The following is a 23,860-nucleotide window of genomic DNA, read 5'->3' as shown; positions in this document are numbered from 1 at the left end:
CACGTGCTGAAGTTGCACATCTCTTTCCTGTGAAATGTACACTCTTACACAAGACAGACAGATACGTCTGGGTACGGATATTCCTGAGGTGGACTATGAAGTAGGACGAACGGTGGAGAGGTCTGTTCACCCGTTTATAAGAGCTATGAGAGAGAGCTTGAAGCAATCTGGGGATTCACTGCGAAATGCAGACTTAAACGGACTTAAAGCAATTGAGATCGCTAGAATGGTGGACTTCGGTATTTTGACGTCGAAAACTCGAAGACGGGAGAAAACCACTTTGGACGACTAACTGGGACTACTTAAAGGCGCAGGTGACTGTGTGCAGAAGCACATAAAAGAGTTTTTATGGCAAGGATGAAACTAGTAAGTGCAAAAGATTTGTGAACAGTTGGCCTTAATAGCAACTTTTAACTGTCTCTGTAACAACTGATAATGGCCCCTATAGAGAGCTGAGCCATTATCTTGTCGACGAGTGACGAGGAAATGTCTGATGACTCATCATCTTTTGTGATGAAACGCATGATTAGAAAACAGCGGCATTAACTGTAGCAGTAATTCACAACACTAGCATTGATTAATATCATTTATATTGCCGCCTCATTCTGTTAAAGGAGCACTAAACAGCAGCAATAACCAATAACGGCAATCAGTAGCGCTCAGAGGGGTGAAATGAGAGAGGGACACACCAACTGACCAGATGATTGGGTGTACGGTGAGGTTAGTTTTAGGTTAGTCTGGGTTAAGGCTCTGTTACACCCAACAAAGCAGCACTTAAGGTCATGATGGGAACAAAGGTGATTTGGGCGGGCCAATGGTCCATGTGAGCGCTCCACATGCCCCTCATGTGCCCCTTTAAGTGCACTTCGGGGACACTTGGACCAACGAAATCATTACCCGCGCACTCAAGTACACAAAAGCCACTTTAGCACCCTCCTTCTGCCTCAAATGATAATTTTATGCACTTTTTCTGTCGAATCCCCACAGGAGCATGTTCATTTCAGGTGTAAATGAGTCTATAGACTTTGGGGAGAACAAATAGAAACGAAAAGGCACGTTCAACTGGGCATATGCATGATCAGCGCAAACTACGACTGATGTTTTATCGTGACCGTTATGCAAAGTGGACGGATCTTTTTAGTATCGCCGCTACAGTAGTACGGAAACAGAAAGCAAGACTGAAATACAAAACACAGCTGCAACTATTCTGAGTCGTCTGTTTGTGTTAAGCGACAACCTCAGGGTCTGAAAAGTGAGGTCAATAAGGAAGTGCAGGAAACGTACATTCTTTCTAATAGCCTTCAGAGCGACTCCTCGAAAAGAAGTCTGATTGTAATAAATGAGAAAATGACCCTACTTCTCACTTGATTTATTACCTCAGTAAAGACTGTAGTTTATGTTCTTAATCGCTATTTCAAGTCTTCTTCAGTACAGCATGATGTTCATTTAGTAAATGGTCCCATTTCGCCCATTTTAGGGCGGGGCTATCTTGTGATTGACAGGTCACAACTGCGGCGTTGTCCAGTCTGGGCAATGCCTGTGTTTTTGTAGAATAACTTTTCCCCTTTCATTGTGTGTTTTGAGTCCATCAAAGTTAATTTTTCCCGTTCTGGTCGCATATAAGTCTCTTAATCAATGTTCGGTTGTACTTAGCGCCACCCTCTCGTATCACTTTTGGTTTGGGAAAATGAAGATGGCGGCTGCCAGAAGGCTTCAAAACAACAGCCCACAAACCAATGGGTGACGTCAAAGTGACTACATCCACCTCTTATTTACGGTCTATGTTCTCTGTACATTAATGCTTACAATATTGTACTGTTTTTTCTTTTTAACTTATATAAATACTGTTTGTGCTTGTGTGTGTTCAATGGGATTAGGAGTAGACAGGAAATACAGTCAAGAGCTTAGAAGAAACTGAAATTAAGCTTTCAGAAACACTACTAGACTGTACGAAGATGCATTTTTTCTGTAGTTCTCAAAACAACACCAGAACTGAAAACCCTTCACACATGTCAATGTGAGATTGCTGTTGACTTTGTTTCTGTCCAGTCCCAATATCCAATTATCAGCAAATCTCAAGGACTAAAGAGACGGTGTCCTTTTCGATTCCCTTCGCCTCCTCTATCATTTACTGTTTCTGAGGTGTTGATTGGCTGTAACTTTGTGTCTTTCCACCTCCAACCCCAAAAGTCCCAAAGTCTGATCTCCATGGCAACTGAGACATTACCTGCAGTTGGAATGAGATTGTAAGACTTGACACCTCAAGTTAGAGGAAGAGATGGAGGGGGAGTGCACGAGACAGCAAGTGTGAGCCACACAATAATCACAAAATAATAAATATAACGAATAAGAAAAGTAATTTAAGAGAAGTAACAAACCAAATCATTATCTATAGATAACTAACATTGACATTGACCTTTTGGACCCTTCTGTTAACTTAACCTTCAATTAAGTTAAGTTAAATTAAGATGAATTGAACATTCAAGCAGTTTTCAACAACAACTGCCAGTACCTTTTAAACGGATTTAGGACCAACCCCATTGGTCGGAAGTGTTTACAGTTAGAGCGTAAAACCAGTTGTCATAAAGAAGGGGTCGGCGCCATACTGCATGGATACGAGGATAACTGTCCACATTTTCTGGTCGAGAATTATCGAGTTTCAATTGGTTGTTCACAGGAAAAGTGCCGCTTATAGTTATGTACCAGACATCACATCGACGGTTTCGGAAAGACAGCACAGACACAGTACCTCTCTGGAGGACCCCCTGAGGGGTCCCAGATGAAACCCTCAAATTATAAAAGGATTCTCTGTAGAACGCCCGGGCTGGATTCTAGATGCACCCATTGGAATACAGAAGGGTTCTTGGTAGAACCCCCCATGAGGGTTCTGGTTAGCACCCTTTGAAGGTGAAAAGCTTCTGGATAGAACCTCCAGAGAGGGTTCTGGGTGGAAGGGTTCTCTATAGAACATATTTTTTTAAGGGCTTTAGGGTGAAACCTTTTGAAAATGTTCTACCAGAAACCAAAAGGGTTCTCCCATGAGGACAGTGTAAAGAGCCTGTATTAGTTTGAGTGAGCATCTTTATTTCTCGGTGTCCTGTCATGGTCCACATGGCGTGTCTAATGTGTGCTACACTGCAAAAGGCCATAACTTCCTCTCCTGTGCTGGATTATTAAATGTTGCGGTCTTCCAGAGCCTTCAACATTTCTCTTTACAGTAGTGACAGGATCAGGCACAAAGGTGCTGACCATCTACTGTCGGTGATCTGCACCCTGCAGTCAGTAATGAAGAGCAGACGGAGGCCCATTTTTTTCTCCTTCTCACACTAATACATTTCAGCTGCCTTGCCAATCTAATTGGCACCAAATTCAGCTTCATTTCCATCAAGCTGCTCGCTCGGGCCACATTGTGAGGAGTGCACACTCAGCAGAGACGGGAAGATGCAAAAAACCTGTATTGAATTAACTCGGGTTTGTGTGCTGTTGCGTGTGTGTGTGTGTGTGTGTGTGTTTGTGTGTGTGTGAGTGTGTGTGTGCAGGTGAAATTTCTGCTCTGTGCAGAAATGAAGGACAGTGCAAGATCTAAAACAAAGGCGTGGAAGTCATCAGGGAACCATACAAAAATGAACCGTTTTTTGCAAATTTGAATAACACAAGTCCCCGCCCAAACTGCACAGATGCCAACTCAGCGCTTTGCTGTTCTCCCCTGTCCTCCCTACTTCTGATTCACATTTTCTCATCAGTCCATCATCCTGCACTGTGACAGCATGGAGACTCAGATAAGTCACCCAAAAAAAAGAAAATATAAGTGAATGATTTCTCAATGCGACATGCAGGCCACAATACAATCAAAAGAGTACACACATCACATTAGACTTCAGGGAAGTAGAAGGTTTCACACATATAACTACACCGCTTTCCAGTTGAATCAGTAGAAGTTGCGTTTGTCCATATGTGCTGGATCTCATTTTTCCCTTTCAGGCGTTGTCTTCGGGCCACAGTGTGTTAGTGAGCCTCTGTGTGCTCTGATCATACATCTCTGATGAATAAGGTCTAGCCACCTCATAGTAGAACTGACTGGAAACTACAAATCCGGGTGTATGTTATACACAGTAGCACAACCCGAGACCAAATCATCTCCTCAGTGGCCAATTACAGCTACCTCCTGCTTCCTCCAACTCTCAGATGTGGCCATAAGAGCAATGTTTCACACACAAAAACAGACACACAAACACACACACACACACACACACACACACACACACAAACACACACACACACACACACACACACACACACCATTGCCAAGTTGTGGAGTTGTGGAGGTGGATGGACCCTGGGCACTTTTTGTTCAGTTTTGTTTTTAATGCTGGTCAGTCTTGCCCCCAAGAAAGGAAAGAAATGTTTCTAAATCCGTATCTGGACTCAACTTCCACTGAGCCGCGTCTTTTGGCCAATTTGTGTCCTTGTGCCATGGTTTCCCATTCGTCTCGGTCGGCCTGCTTGTCCACATTGTCACTGCCATTTCTCTGTGTTTTTATTTGTGTGCCTGGCTACATCTCTGTGTGTCTTTGCGGGCACATTATTTGGCACCGCAGGAACAAAGGATGAAGTGCAGTATGTCCACAAAAATGGACAACACTGTGAAGGAGTGAGAGGAAGTAGCTCGAGAAATACATTATTTTGAATCTTAACAGGTGAGCTGTAAGAAACAGTGTTGTATAGTGAGGAGTCTGAACTGAAATAGGACTGTAGCTGATGTCTTTGAAGTCGCTCCAAAAGTGTTTTGAGGGAATGATTCATCAGAAACAACATAATAGGACACTGTCTTTCTGTCAGTATGTCTCTTTCTGTCGATTTCACCAGCAGACAATGAATCATCAGCCATCTGCGTTTATTGAGTTGCGTTTGAGTGACTGAAGTCGACTGTGAGCTACTCAAGGTTTCATCACTGTACGTTCCTCGTGTCCTTTCTGATAGAACACAGTGCTTGGATTGCATTTGCTTGATGTGAATAAACATGCAAAGCCAATGTGTGAGAGAAACAACACACAAATCTTTTCAAATCACCAATCACTGTGTGTGTGTGTGTGTAGCTTTGTGGCAGGAAATATGGTGCATGAATAAGCATTTGAACTACAAAGTGTGACAGTACGAATGAGTGTGTTACAGATCAATATGCCGCAAAGAGCTAAAAACAGTGTGTCCTCTTTCAAGTAGCATCTGCTTGCCCAGAATCTACGACATGTTTGCTGTGAGCTTTTCTTAACATTCTGTAAAGATCAATAGAGACGCCACATAATTGTGGGCAACTTGAAAAGCGAGGAGAGACTTTTTTTTCTTTTTATATTACAACTCCATATTACGACTCCAAACTGCATTACAACCTTTGTTGAAGCGTAACTCTCAGTTGTTTTTAAATCTCATTGAAGGCAGGCACCAGGGGGAAATGAAAGGTGTGCAAACAAAAAGTTGACACGCCAACGACAACAAAAAATAAACAGAAAGTGATTGGACACACTGCATAACCCTTTTTCTGTTCCACTTTACTGCAGCAAACCATGTGGAAAGAGGCAAAGTTGACGTTGCCATTTCTCACATCAGTGTTTTTTAAGGACCGAGTCAGGATCCGAAGCAGTTTGAAGAAAGATTAGACTGCTTCCTCAAGTAATCCAGAGCTCAAAGCTATTTTTCCCCACCCGAAGCCATTCCATGTGGGCAAGGTGGAGGAAATAATTCATCCCGCTTGGTATGTTAGATTACGCTTCACAGTCGCCTGAAACACGTCGCCGCCCGGGTGGTGAGGAAGGCCGGTATTAACAGGAACGTCCCGAGACACCGCAGTGACACGCTCGGCCTAAAAACGGTCCCGTGATCCATTTCCAGTTTGTCAACTGAGCTCGGCCTTGTGGATGTCCCTGCCGTCTCCAAAGTTTTTTTTTTAAGAATAAAATTCCACTCGATTTTCATACTCTCTCCTGCTCCCCGCAGAGGTGTCACACGTCTACATAATGACTCCCGAAGGCCGGGGGGGGTCAATACTATACTTCATTCTGTGATTTGTGAGAGTTGTCGCAGGCAGTGCACAGCGGAGGGAGAGTGCAGCGGGGTCTCTGTCGACATCATTATATTGATCTATACTCCGTACCCGTGTCATTGCAGTGATCAACGGTGGCAGAGAGACAAAGACTATTGGCCCAATCAGGCCTGAACTAAGACATTGCCCGTCTGCAGTGTGATTCGGTTGTGTTCTCACACTCATACCTCTTCAGTATTCTCCAGCTCAACGTCAGCCATCCATCTTCACGGGAGTCTGACAACCTGTGTGATTTATTCAGCCTCGACCATGAAGTAGATATTGCACATACTGGACGAAACAAGCCGGAGGGATCTCGTCCAACGGGGTAGATTTACATCCACCCACCCGCCTGTGTTTGTGTGTGTGTGTGTGTGTGTGTGTGTGTGTTGGCTCTGTCGCTGTATCCGTCAGCAGAAACATGCGAGCATGCTGACGCAGGGGATAAATAGACACGCCGACACAGTCGCGCTGACAGGAAGCTGGGGGGTGCGTCGATGCGGGATCGATGCAGCAACAAATAAATCCATGGGACCTTAGGGCCCTTGTGCATAATCTGAAGTGGGAAAGTGGTGTAATTAGAGCGGAAGGCACTCGACTCCAATAAGCGCACGCACAGGAGCACGTTGGTAGCTGGAGGGTTGTAATCGTCATTGTATTTTTAGTCACAGCTGTCATCAGATTCATTTCGAGGCAGACATTTGTCCAGGTAATTAAACATGTAGATGTTTGAAATGGCCATTCTGTTTCATTATAACCCAGCCAATCAATAACCTATTTATTTTCTCAGCAAACATGTTGCCTTGTCTGGATGATCCCTGTATTGACACAATTCTCTTAATTAATACCAGTTTAGGTTCAGAAGAAAAACACTGGTTGATCGGTTGAATGAGAAACGGGGTTTACAAACTGCACGCATCATCAGCTGCTCAAAAACAAGCAAGCGCTGTCAAGTCAAATGCAGTTAACTCACCCCTGCAGCTCCTTGACGGACATGGAGATCTTGAGGTTATGTCCCAACACGTGCAGCGCAGTGAGGATGTCGGCCCACTGGACCATCTCTCCCAGAGGACCCCCCTTCAGCACTTTGGGGCTGAACACGTCTCCAGACTCCTCGGTTAGGAAGCCTACGTGGACCAGGATCTGAAGGACAGAGACACAACATGGCAGAGAGATTGGATAAAAGTCCGCGTGGTGTTGCTCATCAACAAAAGCTTCATTCATTTAACGAATACTTTAGGTGTTGACGACCTGGTCAAGGTGATTCAGATCACGAGGTGTGAGTACAATGGCATTATTACCAATGGAGATGATGACCAAAAGGAGTAATTCACCAGAATTATACCTTAATGTGGTCAAAAAAAACTGTTTTGAAAAAGCTTGCATATGTTCCTGAATAACTTCCTAAAATTCAATATATTTATTAACCATACCTCACTATTTACCACAATGTGCATCCATTGACGTGGTGGTGCAGTAACTTTTACACACACAATGCACAATGTCATCAAGTACATTTAATTTCATCGGATTCACATTATATCATTTATGCGCGTGTGCATACTGTACTGTATAAAGCTAAGCTCCTTGAAAGTTAAGCCTCTGCAGTGCAAACTGTTTTAATGAGTTTGAGGATTAAAATCATCACAATTTCAGACTCTTCCAACTGAAAATTATGGAAACTGAAAAGCAATTCGTGGAAATCCCCAAATGAATTATCGCCCCATGCTCCAATGGATCAGCGTGCGCGTGTCGAACACCAGCCTTATGGACAACTCATTTCACATGCACCGTATTGGGACTCCCGGGACAAACTCCCAGGGAGCCAGTGGGAATCCCTTTTGTGGAGGGAAGCATCGTCTAACGCACGTAGAGGAATTATCCCAGTTTAAGTGTTGCACTATTGTACCGCGCTGCGGCCTCGCCATGCGCGTCCACCTCGCCGCTGCATAATTAGTGCAACCCACCGAGAAATGAGCAACACGTTGCCATTCACAGCGGATTAGACGCAGCCATGTCCACATGCTGCTCTGCTGGGTAATCCTGATTAGCCAGCGCAGCATGAACACCTCCATGCAACATACGTAATGAGTTTAGGGCCAACTGTGTTGGAGTTTGGCAGAAAGTTTCGATGCCTATTGCTCACTAAGTCTCTCTCTCTCTCTTTCTCTCTCTCTCTCTCTCTCTCTCTCTCTCTCTCTCTCTCTCTCTCTCTCTCTCTCTCTCTCTCTCCCCTTGCCTCCCCTTGTTTCTAAGTGCATGTGTGTCCTGTGTTTGTAGCCTCACAGCTTTGAACTGTGGAGGTAATGATTAAAAGCCTCCAAGAGCTTTTCAGAAGCGTGCCGCACTGCGCTCTTTTAATACTCTCTTCCCGTCTCCACAAAGCCACATTAGCCACAATGCACTAATGTTTGAAGGTTACCGTACGAGCACACAACAAACAAAGACACGCACTTGCACCTACACATCACTGTGTCTATGATCCTGGTGAAGATTATGTCTGAATAACCGCGAGAGATACAAAAAAAAAAGAAAAATCCAATAGGTATTTTAGATTTTCTTATTTAATCTATATAAATATATATATATGTTATTTTGTATTATATCTGTAAACATCTGGCTCAAGTCATCCCACTGAAGTTAACATGAACAAAATGTGTGGACAGTGGTGTGTACTCGGCAGAGTCAAGCTCCAGCGAGACTCCATCTGGCGTGAAAAATCCCCTGATTTAATAAGCCTGCTCTATTAACTTCTGCTTCATAAAAAAAGATAAGTGAAATTTAATTACAGTTTGGGTGGCAGATGGCAAGAGTGAGAATTCGTGGCGCCAGAGCTGTGCACTCTCTTGGCTTGTTGGCGGGTCGGCGGCGGTGCCGGTGAGAGCGTGTCGCGCAAACACTGGCAACCTCGCGAGGATGGAGGCGAATTTCACAGAATGGCAACAACACAAAAAACACTACTGCGAAATAAATATGAGGAATATCACACCGTGGCAGCAGAGCTGAATAATAGTGGAATGGATTCGAGGAATCTGGAATCCACACACAAATGAAAAGTTAATGGGGAGAGAGGTAAGGGTACTTAACAAAACCTGGCAACTTGCACCTGGGATCTAGACTGCTGGGAGGGCGGATGGAGGGGGGGGGGGTACTCTCTGTGTAATAAGCAGTATTTATCTCCGTTGGCGAATGTTAATTCCTCTGTATGGGAACCGGATTAGAGTGGCGCTCAATGACACATATCAGAGTGGCGCTGGAGAACTAACCTTTCTATCACAGAGTAGGAATCAAGAGCTGGAACGGAGAGGAGAGGGAAACTAGCGTGGGTGGGCTCACACTGTGTTTTATCACACAGATTGCCGCCGACACACGCAAGCTCGCAAGGAAATGGAGATGAACGGGTGGGAGGAGCCACACAAAGAGAAGTCGCCGACTTGGAAGCTGGAGCTGCACCTCCTCATCAACTCCTGTGCCGCGGCCAGCTGCCTCCCTCAGGAACCTGATCTCACAGCGGGAGAGCGCAGCGCTTTATGCAGTGGACTTGTGGCGCTCCCCGATGTCGTGCGTCTGAGTGTGTGTGCGCTTCCATGAGCGTTGCATTTTGCTTGTTTTTGGTTGCTTCGTTCGCCTACATCTGTGAACTCGGTGAACTCTGCGTGTGGATGTTCGGGTGTGGGATTGAGCGGATGCTCGGTTCCTTCGTCGGGGTTTCGGGGGAAGCTACTCTCCGCTGTCGACGTCCCGTGGGGATCGAGCACAAAGACCTGCCGAAAGACGGAGAGGCACCGTGACAACACTCTCATGCGCAACTCTCTCGCTCACCTTCACGACGCCTCATCTGCCGGCCCGCGTGTTCATGCGCCGCCCCGCTCGCAAAAAGCCACAGATCAAGGTCTTTTCGCGACATCGTCGCTTTTCTGGATGTGTGTTTTTTGTTTTTTAATGCACAGTCACATACCAAATCAGACATTTTCATGTAATATGTCAAATCTTCGGAAAGTCCTTGATATTAAGGCCGGAGAGCATAAGTGGCTTTCACGTATGTGGTCCCACTTGCTCTTCCCCCGCTCATCACTAAGTGGCTAACGACAGAGGAATGCTAATGCTTGTCTCAGCATCTGTTAGCGCAAGACATGGCATCAAGGCATGTGTGTTATTGTGTCAGTGTGTGTGTGTGTGTGACCAGTTCACTCGTGCACTGTGGCCCTTATGAAGGTCGCACCTGTCCGATGGAAGGCCACGGGGTGGCAACGCAAGCTGGCGCTGCCAACCATCGCTACCCTACCCTTAATTTCACCTTCTCCCTCACCCTCTGTTTTAACACTCTACAGACTTGCTTTCCCTTTTTTTTTATTCCTCCTCACGTCTCCCATCCTTGACTTTTCTTTTTTTCTTACCCCCCCCTCCTGCTCCCCACTTCCATATGCCATTAGTCTTCTATTCTGTCTGTACTTCATCAGTCGGAGGTCAATTAACTCTCAAGAGAACCGACACGGGGAGAAAGGAAATGAACAGTTTGGCATGTGCTGACAAACACACTAAATGTGCGCGCAGGTGCACACAAAGCCGCTTTCTGAGACACTTAGGCCGACTCCAGACAGGCGGTGACTGCGCCGCAACGGGATAAGGTCAGCGTCCTTGAATCCGTCTCTTAAAAGCCTCTCCTCCGAGAAGGTGGCTGAGCTGAATATGTCCGCTATGATGTCTCCGGGAAGAAGAAAAAAGCCAACAATTCTGCTCCACACAAATGATTCCATCAGCCACGTTGAAACAGCTGAATGGGTTGACCCGGGCGTTGGATTGAGTTTGATAACGGCACCTGTTTTGAAAGTGAAGTGCAACAAAAGGTTGATTATATTCGTTCTGAGTGCCACGATGAACCATGGAAATGGGCAGATTAATAAGAAAATAAGAGAGTTCCGAGAATATTTCAGGCAGGCTTTTGCTTCATTCAGCGTAGCATCCCACATATCAAATCCCTCAAATGTCTACCTCTCAACTTAACTTCAGAATTACATTTCTCAAAGTTTTTTTTACAGTCGCTATCGTGCACACAAGCACACACACACACACACAAACCTTTCCTTGTCTCCTGTCCTTGCGTCTGCCACAGAGTTCAAAAGAACCTTCCTGCGCTCTCTCTCTCTCTCTCTCTCTCTCTCTCTCTCTCTCTCGCTCTCTCTTTCCCTCCCTCTCTCTCCATCCTTTTCTCCCAGCACGCTTGCCTCTCTGCTCTGCTAATTTATTCTTTCTCTGAGTAAACATCCACTCCGCTCACAATCAAAGAGAAAGCCAAACAAGGAAACAGAACTGAACCAACAGAAACCCCGTTGGAATTGTAAAGACTGCACACTCAAGCAGAATGCTGAAGTTGCCACTGGAAGCGAGAGATTTTGTCAAAGACAAAGGTTCGGCGAGTGCACGGCCGCAGCCAATTCGCACCACACAATTGTACCGAGGTCAGAGTTAATTAAAATCAAACAGTGTTCTCCTTCTTCAGTTTGAAAGTGAGCGCTTTCTTTTTCCTTCAAAGTGAACATGAATTTTCCCACGTGGGAGGAAGGAAATAGTTTGAAAATGGTGACTGCTACAGATTTAATTTTCAAATAAAATGTATGAGATTCTGTCCTTGGCTTTTACTGCAACGATATCCAATTATCACTCATGCACACACACACACACACATACACAAACTTTCTTCCTCCCATTTCTAATCATTGTGATGAACTGCTTTTGACAGGGAAGTCGAATAACTCTTACAAACACCAGGACATCTGCTGTTCAGATAGCTGCGGCACGTTGTGAAGCTGTATAGACTGTTACAGCAGCCACGATGGAGGATAACAATTCCCACGCACTGCACATCCATCTCCGATACGGAGGACTATTTTCACCCGTGTTAACTTGTTTTAGAGAGTAACGGGGGCAAAGAAGACACATTATGGGGAGAGGGAGCAAGATGTGTAGCTCAATCTGTCCCCTTACATTAACTCATTCATTCATCAGTATTTCCTTAACTAAGAGATTAAGAGCCGACTCACAGCAAGGTGAGACGTGTGATAGGTCGGGAGGCTCGTGTCGTGAAAGATTACATTGAAATACTTTGCGGAAAGCCTTCCAAAGGTTTTATTGCATAAAGCTTTCGTTGACATTTAGAGAAGACCTGAAACTTCCCCTTTATTTTTATATCTTTAACTAACTTCTTTTAATGAAAAAACCCAACACCTGCCTCCGTCAGTCGTTTCTAAAATACCTTCCCCACTACCATTTATCCACCTCGTGTCCATCCCTTCTCATCTTATTCTTCTCGTTCCGGCTCGGGCGCACACTTTGCATTTAATCATAATCCCGATAGTCCGTGATCATAATTTCTCACCTTTTAAACCTTCTCTCCCTCTTGATCTCTCTCTCTCTCGCCCTCTCATCTATTCCTGCATCTCTACTTTCCTTTCTTCCACACCGAGCTCTTGGCACGCGTGGCTCCTAACAGGAGGAAGGCCAAGCTGCGCAGCGTCGGCGACAACCAAAATACGGTTTCAACAATCTCACGGTATGATAACAATAACGTGATGAATTTATATTTTAAAGTATGCAGCTTTGAGAGCTCTGAGATCTATGAACGGTAACATGAAGACACCAGTTCCTAGCGTTTTATATACCTGATAAAGGCTTTTTAAGCCAATCTACTTTGGTGGAAAACAGTGTTTCGATCTTTGAATTTAAAATGCTTTTATCTAACCTTGAATCCTCCATTTAACTGTTTGACATGTGTCGATCACTTTGAGTCTTGTACTGCCACTGTACTTGACTGTGCTCGTCTTGCTATAGTTCTTTATTAAAATAGACGACCACTCTCAGCTGCACTTTGCATTAGGGCATGACACTTGTCGCATGTTTTCGCCCCTCCTTCGCTCACCTTCTTCTGGTCCCTCCAGCGTTGCTCCAGCGTGGCATCCAGGCGGTTGGCGGCCGTCGCCCACTGCTGCGCCAGGCGGCGGATTCGGCGCTTCATGAAGCTGAGGGACTCCTTTCCCGCCCCGACTTGGTCCAGCAGCACCGAGAGGTCAGTGCGGAAGGCAGCCTGGGAAGGAAATGGAATGGAAGTAAAAGGAGGGATTGAAAGAAGTGATGAGAAATCGTAAAAATGTAGTAATCAGGCGGAAGAAGTTCCACAGTCATGTTAAATTTTGCACCAGCAATGTGTGTGTTAATCTCAAGCTTTTAGCTAGCGGCCCATCTCTACGTATGGCAGTGAATGAGGATATCAATGGTACCCAGTGGATTCATCCTACGGACTTTGATGACCCCCTGACTTTTCCTCTAGCGCTAACTACAGGTTGACATTTTCGATACTGCTGGATGGGTTACCTTGTGATTTCTTGGCAACGTTCAACCTCAGAACAGAATTTAATTGGTTGTTGAGTTTTTGTCTTTTATTGACGAGCTTGGGTAAAGGTAACATTGGAGAAACCATTATCCAACCAAAATTCAAAAGCTTTTTCCCAATATAAGTAGCTAGCAGAATTAGCTCCGAAGGTTGCTAAATGTAGCGTAAAAGTCGGCCGGCTGGCAGCAGCTCGTTTCATGCCTCCCCCCAAAGCGATGATTTATTCATCGCTGCCGTAATGTAAAGAGAATTTCAACAAATATAACAAAAAGGTTTCCAAAATACATTATCCACCCTAGCTCCTAAACACACACCAGAAAGCAAGTCAAAGAAAAGAAAAGATGTGAAAGAAGAGCGCGTCATTCGCTGCTTTAGGAACACCAGTGGATGCAACCGGTGCGATGGGAATTCTCCATTCTCTGCAAATGCAGGCGAAACACTTACTGATGGATTTTATTTTTCAAAGAACGAACCATGTTGCAACACAGTGCAGTATTTTCCCTGTCAACGTTAATATTTGAGCAGTATTAGAAGTATGACAGAGTCTTCAGAGGACCGCGTTCACTTAGCCATTTGTTACAGTATTCACAGGCTGGCTTTAGTTTCCCCCGTCAAAGAAGCAGCGTGCATTTTGTAACTAATGCTCTCACCACTATATATTTTCTCCTCCGAGAACAACCTTGGCTCTTCCCTGTTTGTGTGCGAGATAGAGGAAGACTGTGATCCGGTGTTCAGTAATTCGGGTCACAGGGGGTAAGATGGAGATATCAGTCTTCATTTACAGTGACATTTTGCTAAACCTCCTGAAAAATTCAGTTGCCAAAAATAAAGTGCAAAAAGGGAAGTAAACTCTGAGGGACTGAGCACGCCACTGAAACGAACATCCAAATTCAAAGACCTTCATTATCACTGTGAAGGCCCCGAGGACATCTTCACCTGCACTTCTGGTGAGGAACAACGTTAAGGAAATCAAGGTTTTACTGCTCAAATTATGACAGTGGAAGCTATTACTAGATTATGTGTGAGGATGTTTTTGTCAAGAGTATCTCAAAAGGTTATAAAGTTTCTTTTAAAATGCGCAAACATGAAATGATCAGTTATCTCATCCCTTTTCGGTAACCGGTATGGACTGAAAAACAATCCTATTTCGCACGTACTTGAATTCAAGAAGTATGCCACAATTTCAAAGCCAATGTTGAGGAAATTAGAGGGTGGAGGAAAAATGATGAGGAGGATCAGGCCTTTTATAATTAGTAGACAGCAAAGAGGGTCAGATGAAGGTTAACCTTTATGTAGGCATGTGGGCAGACTGCTCCTATTACCGAAATCTTTTACACAAAAGGACAGTTCACAGTGCTATTCTCCCTCTTTTGATTGGCATTGTGCACATGTGAATGATAACTTAACGACCACCATTATTCACTCTTTTCATTTGTAATTTTCTGTCTTTCTTGTTATCACATCTAAAGAATTAAAGAAGAAGGCATTAAAAAGAAGGCCGACACTTTGGGACTAATGATAGAGTAAGACAAATAGTTTCTCATGGCCTTTTTCATTTGGTAAAAACAGTAAATAATTACAACACAACATTGTCGTATTTTTTATTTCCAGCAGCTAAATAAAAATAGCAATGCCTCGCCAAAGTCTCTTCTTCTTCCTCACTCTGTTTTCTACTCCCTCGACTTTACAGGGAGAAAAAAATAATCAAAACAAGGTCACTAGATGTTTATTTAGGCGCCAAATTCACAGAAAAGCATAACATAACATGGTTTCTAAGAAGAGCAAAATTCTACATGATAGTAACATGTTTTATTCATTTCATTATTGTTTCTTTTACTTCACACTACACATATATTTTGGTTGGCCGACAATTAAAGACCTGTATTTTACCCATAATGCACTGGAAAACATTCTGCAGTCAAAGCAGCATCTGCAACTTATCACCAGTGGCCAAATTGGGACAGTGGTTACGTTCTTTCTTTAATAGCGGACAGCTAAATGAGAAAAATATGAACAGGGTGAAATACAACAAAGGCTACTGCTGCTAATCCGCTGCATTATTTAGCCCTCATTTCTAAACTCACAGTGTTATCTGAAGTTCTAAAGGATCCTGCTCCTTCTTTATTCTCCATTAATTTGTACGACAGTAGTATTTCCACATCTTTGGTTAACTGAAAGTCAAAGCTAGTTAGTTTATTTTCATGTGGCATTTTAAAGCAAACGGAGGTGAAGGGTGACCAATATTCTGTTCAACTGAGGAGCAGGTCCTATGCTTGGCAACTGACTGTACGCAGTCTGATGATTTCCTCTGAAAGATGCGACCGCTGAGTATGTTTAAATGATTAACTTGTGTTCAAAACATTGCTGTGGTAGGCGTTGTTTATGGAGTGGCCTTTGTATGTAGTTGCTGCTTTTCACACTGCGTGTAGGCGGTATTGTCAGTTTCTTCGTTGAGGTGGTGAGCCAAGCAAAGTCACTTGTGTATTTCACTGTCAACTGATGGCCTTTACCCATCGCTATTGCATTTGATCCTTTTTTGTGCCGAGCTCTAGACAATTGACGACTTGCATGGTTCTGCTCACAGTAAATTAGTGTTGTTCGAAACAACCCACACGGCCCGGATTGCCTGCCCGCTCGCGGCTCTAACAGTGCGAAACACTGCAAGAGAGCAATCCCGAGCTGTGCATGTGTGTTCCCCAGTAGACATGTGTGTTGTTTGCCTGACAGATTTGTTCCTCTCACCTGTCTCTTGGGGGCCTTGGGCTGTGGTACATACTGGGTGGGGGGGCTGCTCTGGTTCCTCCAGAGCAGCGGGGGGCAGAACCACTCCACCTCGCTCAGGTAGACGAGGAAAGAGCAGTCCGAACCGTCGACGCCGTAGAAGGCGTAGCAGGGGTCCGATGTCCAACGTGCACGCATCCACTGGATGTATACAAAGAAAGCACATGAAGTACCAACACAATCATATAAAGGGATTATGAACTAGTTTCTTTCACAGTGGTTTCAAATCCCCAGGGCTGTGCAGGGAGGAGTTACCGGGCAGCAAGGAAAATGTAAAACTATGTAATTATATTACATTTACAAGGATTTTTGTGCTGTAAATATCGAAAACTTTGCACAGTGTGTCTCAGTTTGTCTCCGACCAAAAGTGATATAGTTATTTTCTAATAGCAGCTCAGATGTAAAAAGGTATAACGTTCATATAATGTTTTAAAACTCTATTTTGGTTGTCACATCCCTGTTAGTCACGCCTGCTGTACCACAACAACAGAACATTACTGATGGGACACTCACATCTACTTTTCCAGGGCACTCAGGAAAGCGGGGGTCTCGTGGTACTTCACACTGGCTTGACGTCCCATCTCTCACCACTGAGAAGACACCGTGAGGGAAAGTTAAACATTGGTTATAAAACACGCACGTGAGCTTTTGTTGGCTTAACGCACCGAGATCCACCCCCGTTTTTTAAGTACCGAGCTAAATGATAAATCAATACATAACTCCTGTGAGTGAGATTTTTTTATTCACCCACGATCACTGCTTCATTAGCTCTCTTAAGTCAGTCGGCTCTTAATATGATTTTTATTGTGAAAATAACTTTTCAACAGCGAGATAATTCTGTAAAATCATCCATCAGGTCATTTAGCAGCATATGGTGCGCGTCAAAGCCTCTTAATAAATAAATAAAAATGCACGTGTTACTTCTCTTATCAAATAATTTTCACAAAGTGATTGCAGACATGAACTTGTCTGACCCCCGGGCTCAACCCCTCAGAACCGCCAGGTTACAGTGTCTCTCCCATTAACGGCTTTGTTGCACTCGTCCGTGAACGTTTTTATGGCGATACTCGCTTCCTCCATCATCATTAACATCATCGCTTCCAGCATATGCCATATGCGCCGTCGGTGCCCATAAATCCCCGCGGGTTCCTCTTCGCAACATTGCATTCATATCGTGCTCTACTGCAGTGCACACTATTCACCGGGCCTGACACGCACACGCCCGTCTCCCGCTGCTGCCAACCATCCTAGGGTTACGCTTGCAAATCCGTCTGCTCACTTAGGCTACACTCACTGCATTAATTGCTCCACTGACTTAGTTAACTGCTCCTCTGCTGCTGATGTGAGGAGAATAAGGGGCAAAAGAGTGACAGAGAGAGAGAGAGAGAGAGAGAGAGAGAGAGAGCAAAAGGACTGAAATGATGTCGTTCAAGTAGAAAACAAATCCAGGGTTCAATTTCTCATTGTTTTTCAGTATTCAATCCCCACCTTTTCTTTTTCCTCTCTCTGAGCCAACACATTTGCCTTCTCTCATCGGTTCTGTTCGTTTCCATTTGCCTAATGAAAAAGAGACATTTCTCCACATAAGTCTTCCCCGGGGGTTCTCTCCAATAGACTGCAAACAAAACACACACACTGAGACACACACTGCTCTCAAATATGATTACAATAGCAACCGCGGTCGGAACAATTGGGGACGTGGTCAACTAACTAGATAAAAACTTGACTGCTGTCCCTGCAAGACAGAAAATAAAAGCCTTGAGGGAAAGGATATTCTAATCAAGTCCTCTCTCTCTCTCTCTCTCTCTCTCTCTCTCTCCCTCTCTCTCTCTCTCTCTCTCTCTCTGTCTCTCTCTCTCTCTCTCTCTCTCTCTCTCTCTCTCTCACATGCCTGACCACGAGATAAATAAACCGCCACTGAGCCGTATGATAATAAAATCTGCCGGCAGTGTTTCAATTCATCTGTGATTAGAGAAAGCAGCAGTGTTTTCATTTTGCCGTGTGCCGTCGTCCGTGCAGATGCAGTGGGGGTAAAACAAAAGAAGATGTAATGCTCATTTATTCTCATGTAAAGAGTTGGGCAATCGCCCCTCCATCCCCCCACCCCCAGAGAAAAAATGAGGAAGAAGAGAATGATCATAATGTGGGTTGCATTATTTGTTAGTTCTTAGGTTTTTGATTAAAAATGCTGCAAGAGCAAGACAAAAGAAAACAACAGGGTTGGATGGAAGCAATAAAGCAATGATGAGATATACGGAGATGACCTGTGTCCCAAATGTAAAACAGACTAGTGCTGCAAAAGATGAAGGAACCGGTTTTGGGTTGATGTTCTTGAAAACCTGAAAAAGTAACTAAACCCCCAAACCATCTTTTGCAGCTTAAGGTGCAGGAATGCGTCCCAAATCTCAGCAATGATTATTGTGCACATCCGGTTCCTTTGTCTCAAAGTCAATGGGTTTTTAAATTTTGAATTTTTAACATTTTAAAATCTGACATTAAATATCCTTTGTGTGAATTTTGAAATTTTTACATGCTGAATGAGTTTCAAAAATTAGAAACATCATTCCGCTGATTAATCCGCTTTCAAAAATACTCTGTTATAAATAGGCCTCCTATCACAAAATGTAATTTAACTATACAGTAAAGTCCAGCTAATGTTACATAAGCAAAGTCCAGCAGTCCCTGTAGTGCATTTTGACTGTAGCATGAACACATGGTGAAATTAGCAGGCCAGCTAGCAAACGAGCAAGTCGCTAAATGAAATTAGATTTTAAAAACTAATACAACCTAATGCTTCATCCACATGCTCTTATCACAGCTAAGAAAAGCACATTACCTTCACCAGATAATTAGACATTAACACTAACAAGATTGTGTAATGTGCTGATAGCTTAATTTCAAGTCCTGGAAAAGAGAATAGGCTCCTTCTTATGCTACACAGCGGTTAGCGGGAACGATGGACGCAACTGGGCGGTTCTTAGCTATTAGCTAGCTAGACATTTTACCTGCGTGTTTGTCTCTCTTGCTCCGCACGTGTGTGCCCGTTTGTCTATCTATTTTATAATGTCTTCTGTTCTGTTGTCATTAACAGCAACAATTTCAGTTTAGCTCCAACACAAGCTAACAGCTGTGTGTGAGTCCAGCTGCGCTTCGAGTTGCAACAATACTTAAGACTAACACTCAATGTAACTTTGGTTTTCCTTTGAAGGGATGTTGTTAAGTTTACATACAGCGTTGCCAATGTCCTGTATCGTCCTAGTTGTACCCTCCTCTCAAACACTAGTTCAAAAAGACTTTTTTTATTCCATATTTGTGTACTTGTGTATTAATTGAGGTTGGTGCTGTGTAGAACTGTTTAACTCTAAAAGCATACTGTTGAGGCTGTGAATAATATTGGGTGCCTGCCATGTGTTGACTTGGTCGTTTTTTATTGGGTCGTACTTTTAATGTGCTTAGTGCTGATCTACAGCCAAATGTGGTCTCTATAACCCCAGAGTGCTCTACGTCTATATTACACAGTTTAAGTAACGCAGTCATGGCACTCCCTTCTTTTTTCTAGCAATATGCTTCCTAAATCATGTCTCATGTGTACATAATGTAAAGTAAAACAATGTTGCACCGATGATAATGTTGACGATGATGATAATCATGATAATGATGATCATAATGATAATAATTTTGATGATGACGATGATGATCATTGGTACTGTACCTCTTCCTTGCAACATGCTGTTTTGCAGTATCTGCTCCACCCTGGTGGCCATGTTGGAGACATTCTGAGCGATAGCTTGGATCCTCTCCACCAGGCCGGCTGGTTGAAACCTGCGCACACACACACACACACACAACAACACACGACTGCAGAGTGAATGGGCGATAAAGGCGAGTGGAAATAAGAGGGACTCTCATACTGTTTTGTGAGGGTCCCTCTCGGTTGTGTCTCATTGTTGTCCCTATTTTTTATTTTTCCCATCTCACATATATCTCCCTCTGCCCTCCCTTTGCCTCTCCCTTCTCTGCTTCCCCTACCTTCCCTTTTACATCCCAACAGATGTAGAAGTGTTAGTGGGAGATGCAAATTGTTAGACACTTGGTTGGAGCGTGAAATAGAAAAAGACCTGCGCTGTTAATACCACTTCCTCTGCAGAGCGAGAGACCTCCCGTATACATAATGAGATGGGTGGGAAATGTATGCGTGTGTGTGTTGGTTGTATGTGTTTGTGTCCGCGTGTGTGCTTATTGTAGTTCTGCATATTTCCGAAGCATCTGACTGTATGATTGCACATCACACGAAGCCAAGGCTGCGTATCCACACATGCTCATACGGCTGTGCCCATTACGTCCATTTAAATGACTTGATTTCATTGTGCATTGAATGTGTGTGTGTGTGTGTCTGTGTGTGTGTGTGTGTATGTGTGTGTGTGATAGAGAGAGAATATGCCTTCCTGTTTCTCTGTATTGTCTCATCAGCAGATGGTATTAACTCTCATTAAAGTCAGAAGATGAAACACAGCATAATAACAAATCATCAGTGATGATGATCAGAATTATTGATTGTGTGTGTGTGTGTGTGTGTGAGTGAGGATGGAATATAAGGCTTAACTTACTAAATGCCAACAGCAGATGCATGGAAAATGAAAAAAAAAAAGTCATGGCGCCAAGGGAATGTTTGCTGCTTCACAAAGTGCAAACAAAAAAAGAAAAAAAGGAAGAGGCAGCCATCAAAGTCACAGGCAGACTCCATGCTCCATTAACAGGTTTGAAGGAATCACTTGTAAGCACTGCTAAGTGTGTTTGCCAGTTTAATGTGTTCACTGCAACAAAGAAGTCGTTATATTTCGGGTGCAACGACTGTCTCCAAAACAAAATAATGTGAGGAAATGTGAAGTTTTGACATATTATTGTTGTATTGCTGTTGCATAAAATACATTTTTATAGAGACTTATACATTACATTATCTGTATGCCAGCCTGCACGTCACACATTAGGGGATCATGGATGTAAAGAGTTCAACCGTGAGTACTTTTGGCGGTGCTCGCTCCCGCTTCCGTAGCCTCGCCGGACGATTTGCTGAGTTGAGCCCAGCGGCAGGTTCGCGCTGCAGGCTGCGCGTCCCCGGATTGAACATTAATCGCGCATGCGCAAAGCCGCCGCTGATTCCTGTCAGCTGTCCTTCACATTTTCACCTTATTTAACCAGACGTCAGTGCACTTGTTCAAGACAACACAGACTGGACTTTTCTCACTGAGGAAGAAAAACTGAACTGAAAACATGAAAAGCGCTTATTGCTTTTGTATAAAGTGAATCAATTGCTGGTCTTTAACATCTTTAAGGTAAGCAACAGACTGAACATGGACCAAAGAAGGAGTGGTTTGTCCCTCACAAGCACCCCTACTACTGAACACTACCTGTTCAGAAAAATATTAATAAAAAAGATTTATAAACTATATATGTATGTATGTTAACTTGTTGTTGCTCCAGAGTGCCTGATATATTGTTCTGATAACATTATTTTAAAATAAATACTTCATTATTGAATTTGGCGCATAACGCAATTAATCATCATCATCATGCGATTCAATTCCACCTCTCAACTGTCACTATGTCGGAATGTTTTCTCGTAATTTTTTCACTTCATTTCATTGTTTTTGCAGTCGGCACCTCAGTTGTTGGAAGAACAACTTTTTTAATTAACGCTTTTATATTTTTGTTGGTGTGGTTCCTCTTACCTGTTTGAATGACACCAAGAGCCACATCTCCACAGCGTGAATAAACCTCTCCAAACAGGCCCAGCGTGAAAGCACGCTGAAACAGAGTTATCTCAATAAAAGCATCTGACAGAACTAATTATAATTTCACTTCCCCTATTACGTGGGAGGGGAGCAAATACAGCATACGCGTTAGTGAAAGTTATTACCTTATAGTGTCTTATAATGAGAGCCAGCATTACATTAGGCCATAAAAGGATATTAAAATCATTATTACATGGAGCATTTCACAGAAGTTCCCAGATGTAGAGAATTACTACTGTGGTAGCTAAAAGTTGCAATGTGTTTAGCCTGAAGGACAAAGTCTTTGCTCAGTAAAATGAGTAACCCCTGTAATTTGTACTGTTTTTTTTGTGCGTGTGTGTGTGTGGGGGGGGGGGGGCACTGTCACTTTGCAATTTGGCCTCCATGAAACGTGACCTTCTAGTCTCACCTCCAACATCTGCTACAGTGTGAACTTATCCCCAGAGATGAGCGCAAAGAGAAGCCTCCGAGGGAGAGACGAAGGGCGGCGGAATGTATGAAAAGCTGAGAAGGAACAGAGAGGACGGCACTTTGAGATCCAAAAAGGACGAGAAAGAGAGACAGATGCAGCGCGAGAGTGGAGCAAAACTGGAATAAAAGCAGGCGGAAAAATAAAGAGGAGGAGATCAACCGTCCACAGCAAACATAGCAAGAGTACGGCAGTGCGAGGGGGAACCTTTGTGTTGAGAAAGCAGGAATAATAAAATGTCCTCCGCGGCTTTGCGTGGAAGCCAACAAAACAGCTCGACTGAAACATTAAACGATGATTATGATCAAAGAATACAAGGATATACATATTTGATGGCCCCCAGTCGCGTGCTACTTACAATGAAGCTTCCTCCCTTTTGATGAATGTCGACAGTTGGCTCTCTTACAAATGAGGGGAACAAAACAGAAATGAGGAAGAGCATAGAGAGACAAAACGAGAGGAAAGTACAGGGGGAGCGGGGACGACGAGAGGAAATCCACTGACGGATGCCGGGCAGAAGCACAACACTGATGAAGGGAGCGAGGCGGTAAGAGAAAATCAATGATAACTTCAGGGGGAATTTCTAAAGATACAAAAAAATGTGTTCTTGTGCTCTCCTTTTTTCTCCCTCGCTCCCTCCCTCTCGATCTGATGAGCTCATCCTCTTACGGGAAAGAGGACAGTTCTGACAGCATCCCATCAGCCAAAGCTGTCTAGGGCAAGAGATGCATGTGACAAGGCGTCGGCGTGCCGGTTTGTGGATTTCTTTGCCACCGTCCTGACTTTTTGCACCCCGTGGCGTGGTGTTAAAACATCACACTCCGCCGCTTACGTGCCACAAATGCCAACACGCGTGCATGAATACACACAGACCCCCCCCCCAAATCTGTGATTTCATGAGACGGGGGACGTCTCAGTCTTCAGAAATTAAAGGGTAACTGCAAACTTAAACATATTGCATACTGCATACATATTGCATACTGCATTTTTACGGTTGAAAAGGGCTCACGACGGCATCTGCTGCTTTCAATCAGCCCTAATCTTCAAGGCCAATTCTGAGATAGAGTCGGCCGCTTGGGACTAATCTACGTCATGAAATAAAATATTATTAACGGCCTCTAATCCTCCACATCTCTCTCTCTCTCTCTCTACAGCGTCGACAGCAAAGCCTGTGGACTGGAAATGAATGCTTCAATGTCAGTGACAAGAAAGTGGAGATGAAGTCATTCTTCTCATTCAGTGGCTGGCGAGTTCCCAAGCTAACGTTAGCGTGCTAATTCCGCCGTGCTTTCATGCTGATTGGACAGCGGCTGCGGAAAGTGAACAGAACGGCGCATCTGGTGGCCGGCGGCAGC

The 23,860-nt window shown here is 44.0% G+C and overlaps 1 protein-coding gene across 1 annotated transcript in view; it reads right to left on the bottom strand.

Moving 5' to 3' along the window:
• LOC137795180 (alpha-1,6-mannosylglycoprotein 6-beta-N-acetylglucosaminyltransferase B-like) overlaps window positions 1-23,860 on the bottom strand; it is a 107,609-nt gene that overhangs the window by 40,126 nt on the left and 43,623 nt on the right. Inside the window, exons 4-8 of the mRNA XM_068592515.1 lie at window positions 19,957-20,066; window positions 16,758-16,834; window positions 16,206-16,385; window positions 12,993-13,157; window positions 7,050-7,219 (exon numbers count right to left, since the gene is read on the bottom strand). Of these exons, the coding sequence (XP_068448616.1) occupies window positions 7,050-7,219; window positions 12,993-13,157; window positions 16,206-16,385; window positions 16,758-16,834; window positions 19,957-20,066 (702 nt within the window). The remainder of the gene's footprint in view (window positions 1-7,049; window positions 7,220-12,992; window positions 13,158-16,205; window positions 16,386-16,757; window positions 16,835-19,956; window positions 20,067-23,860) is intronic.

The sequence above is a fragment of the Clinocottus analis genome, unplaced genomic scaffold, assembly GCF_023055335.1.
Source record: "Clinocottus analis isolate CAN_PGR_092001 unplaced genomic scaffold, fCliAna1.0.p SCAF_27, whole genome shotgun sequence".
NCBI classification, from domain to species: Eukaryota; Metazoa; Chordata; class Actinopteri; order Perciformes; family Cottidae; genus Clinocottus; species Clinocottus analis.
The sequence above is the reverse complement of the archived record's forward strand: the minus strand, read 5'-3'. Positions and strand labels throughout refer to the sequence as shown.